The following is a 3475-nucleotide window of genomic DNA, read 5'->3' on the forward strand; positions in this document are numbered from 1 at the left end:
ACAATAAGAATCATGTTAGATTTAATTAGACGGTCCATATGAATATTTCACGCTCTCTACATGCTTAGTAATTTTTTTTACATACATGTGTTCCGCTGTGTATTACGCATGTAGACATAGCACGATTTCCTTCACTTTGGGACGTAGCAGCTCTACAGGCGACGACAAGTTTGAGGTGGCGGTGGCTCTACAGGTGGTGGCGAGCTTCAGCGGCAATGGCTGCAGAATTTTTTTAAGGAAGTGAGAGATTGAGATGGAGAGAGAGGGTATGTGAATGAGTGAAGAGAGAGAGAGATCCATATGAGAGAGTGGAATCATACCGTAGCGCTTTTAAAAAAATGTTTTTTTTGCATAATGTCATTTAATTACATGAAGTTTCGTCAAAGAAAGATCCAATAGCTCATATTACTCCACATCACTACCAAGACCAATGAAGATACTTGATGCCAAGTTTCTCCATTTTCTATATATATATATATCCAATTTTTGCAAATATACACTTAAAGTTTTTTTCCCGAGATATATGCATCCATGATTCCATGCCAATGATTCTTAAATCCGTACTGAGGTGATAAGTGCCAAGCTGAGTTGTATCCGGACAATTTGCACCCTCTATTTATTATTCCTTTTTCTCGATGGAAAACCTGAAAACCAGGCGAACCTCCTAGAAGCTTCTGCCGCGGGGCCCGGCCCTCCAAAACCCCGACATCTCAAAACTCACGCGCCTCCACAAGCCGCGCGTTCGCTGCTCCCGTGGCACAACGTAACCCAATTCCATACCCCAAATCTCCACACCCCCACCCCCCCCCCCCGGCCCGCCGCGCCCCAAACCCCGCCCCCCGCCCGAAAATCTGGTGTTACAACATTGGCAACGATGAGCGTTGTCGGATTCGACATCGGCAACGACACCGCTGTGATCGCCGCGTGAAGCAGCGCGCATCGACGTCCTCCTCAACGAGGAATCCAAGCGCGAGACCCCTCCGTCGTCTCCTTCGCCGAGAAGCAGCGGCTTCTGGGCTCGCGCTCGTCGTCAAACCCTAAATCCACCATCTCCAACTCAACGCGCTCCTCGGCCGCAGTTTCCACGATCCCGCCGCCCAAAGCGACCTCAGATCGTTCCCATTCGCCACCTCTGCTGCCGGAGACGGTCAGATCTTGATCCACATCAACTTCTTGAACGAATCGAGAACCTTCACCCCTGTGCAGATCTTAGGAATGCTGTTGTCTCATTTAAAGCAGATCGCCGAGAAGAATCTCCAGACCCAGGTTTCGGATTGCGTTATTGGGATCCCGGTCTACTTCACCGATCTGCAGAGGAGATTGTATCTTGATGCGGCGACGATTGCCGGGCTAAAACCGTTGAGGCTTCTGCATGATACGACGGCGATTGCTATAGGGTATGGGATTTATAAGACTGATCTAGCGAGCCAGTGGAATGTTGTGTTCGTGGACATTGGTCATTGTGACACTCAGGTCTCCGTGGTGGCGTTTGAATCTGGGGGAATGAGGGTGATTTCTCATGGGTTCGATGCTAATTTAGGTGGGAGGGATTTTGATGAGGTGTTGTTTAGATATTTTGCAGAGGAGTTTAAGGAGAAATATCATATTGATGTTGATAGCAATGCGAGGGCGAGCATGAGGCTGAGGGTGGCTTGTGAGAAGCTGAAGAAGGTGTTGAGTGCAAATGCTGAAGCACCACTGAATATTGAGTGTTTGATGGATGAGAAGGATGTGAGAGGGTTCATCAAAAGGGAGGATTTTGAGAGATTGAGTGTTGATTTGGTGGAAAGAGTTCTTGTGCCTATTAAGAAGGCATTGAGAGATGCAGGGTTGAGCACAGAGAAGGTGAATTCGGTGGAGTTGGTGGGTTCGGGGTCAAGGATTCCGGCGATCATGAGGATCTTGTCAGGGTTTTTTGGACGGGAGCCAGGAAGGACGCTTAATGCGAGTGAGTGTGTGGCAAGAGGATGTGCATTGCAGTCGGCGATGCTTAGCCCTGTTTTCAGGGTTAGAGAATATGAGGTATGCATTTATGAATGTTTTGAAGCTTTCTGCTTAAACTGCATGATGTTTAGAATCAAATCTTTTTTGTTGCTAAAGTGACAATATCGTGCTGTATTTAATATATTTGTGTTGAAGGATAATGCCACCCTGTGTGGTGGCTTCCTGTCCTTTCTAACGCATATACTTTCCCTGTCAGTATTGTTGTTAAGTGGTTTGAACTAGGCCCTGTCGCACTAGTGCTCTTTGTTGAACTGCATGTTAGAATGAACATAAAAACATCAGCACAAATATACTTCTAGAATACGTGTAGTTGTCTACTGCATGAAGGAAAAAAAAGTTATTTATTTATTTATATATGAAAGATATATTGCCAATTTAATTAATTGAAAAGGTAGGTATTCGAAGCATTAGAAAGTAGGAATTAGAATTTGCATAGGAAGTTAAGAATTATGAATGGTAATTAAATCGTAATTGTATTTACATTGTAAATATCGCGGGCTGGTTCCTTATAAACACAAAATGCATCACCCTGAGGTATGCCTTTGCCCTTAAGCCTCGTAAAGGTGACCGGTTAAGCAAATTTGGGGGTAGTGTCAAGTTGTCACTTCATTATGACCCTTGGTATATTAGTTTGGAGAATTACTCAAAGAAGGATTGTGATCCTTCTAGTACAAGTTGAATATTGGATGTCTCACATCACATGATGATTTTCTATACAATATTATTCATCCATAACCCTATCTAAGCAGGATATAAGAACAATATATCATGCTCCTTTGATTTTTATTGAGCTGTGGTTTATTCAGAAACTTTATTCTGTTTATTGTGCACAATTCAGAATGCATAGGTATTATATGTTTTTCCATATTATTGATACTTTAGCTTTCCAAGCTTAATGAGAAGTACTGCATGTCATTTGCAGGTTCAAGACTCGTTTCCGTTCTCCATAGGATTTTCATCTGAGGAAGGTCCTATTACCACATTGTCTAGTAATATACTATTTCGGAAAGGTCAACCATTTCCGAGTGTTAAGATGCTTACATTTCACCGAGCTACTCATATTTTCCATTTGGAAGCATTTTATGCTGATGAAAGTGATCTGCCACCTGGTACACCTCCAAAAATCGGATGTTTCACGGTATGTTTCTTCTTCTGTATATAATGTTTTATTTGTTAAAAAATAACCTATGTGATAGTAATCTTTGCATCCGCTTTAGGTGCTTTCTACATTTCAAGGATGGGAATATCATGTATGCTACCAAACATAGTCCTTTTATGTTAACAAGATTTGAGAACAAATCCACTAATAAATACTTTCTAATCTTATGCAAGAATTGTTTAAGTAATGCTGTTCATCATCATGTATAATTTGTTATCCCTTGGACCTGCTCATTATGTGCTTATGGTGGGCTTTATTCATGTCAAGCATCTTAGAGAAGTATGAAATTGGTTTGTTACATGACAAATAAGT

The 3475-nt window shown here is 42.4% G+C and overlaps 1 protein-coding gene across 1 annotated transcript in view; it reads left to right on the plus strand.

Moving 5' to 3' along the window:
• LOC109819677 (heat shock 70 kDa protein 16-like) overlaps positions 835-3475 on the plus strand; it is a 12094-nt gene continuing 9453 nt past the window's right edge. Inside the window, 5 exon segments of the mRNA XM_020385491.1 lie at positions 835-924; positions 926-972; positions 975-1049; positions 1052-2022; positions 2927-3142. Coding sequence (XP_020241080.1) covers positions 875-924; positions 926-972; positions 975-1049; positions 1052-2022; positions 2927-3142 — 1359 coding nt within the window. The 5' untranslated portion in view covers positions 835-874.

This window comes from Asparagus officinalis, chromosome 8 (genome assembly GCF_001876935.1).
Source record: "Asparagus officinalis chromosome 8, Aspof.V1, whole genome shotgun sequence".
Classification (NCBI taxonomy): domain Eukaryota; kingdom Viridiplantae; phylum Streptophyta; class Magnoliopsida; order Asparagales; family Asparagaceae; genus Asparagus; species Asparagus officinalis.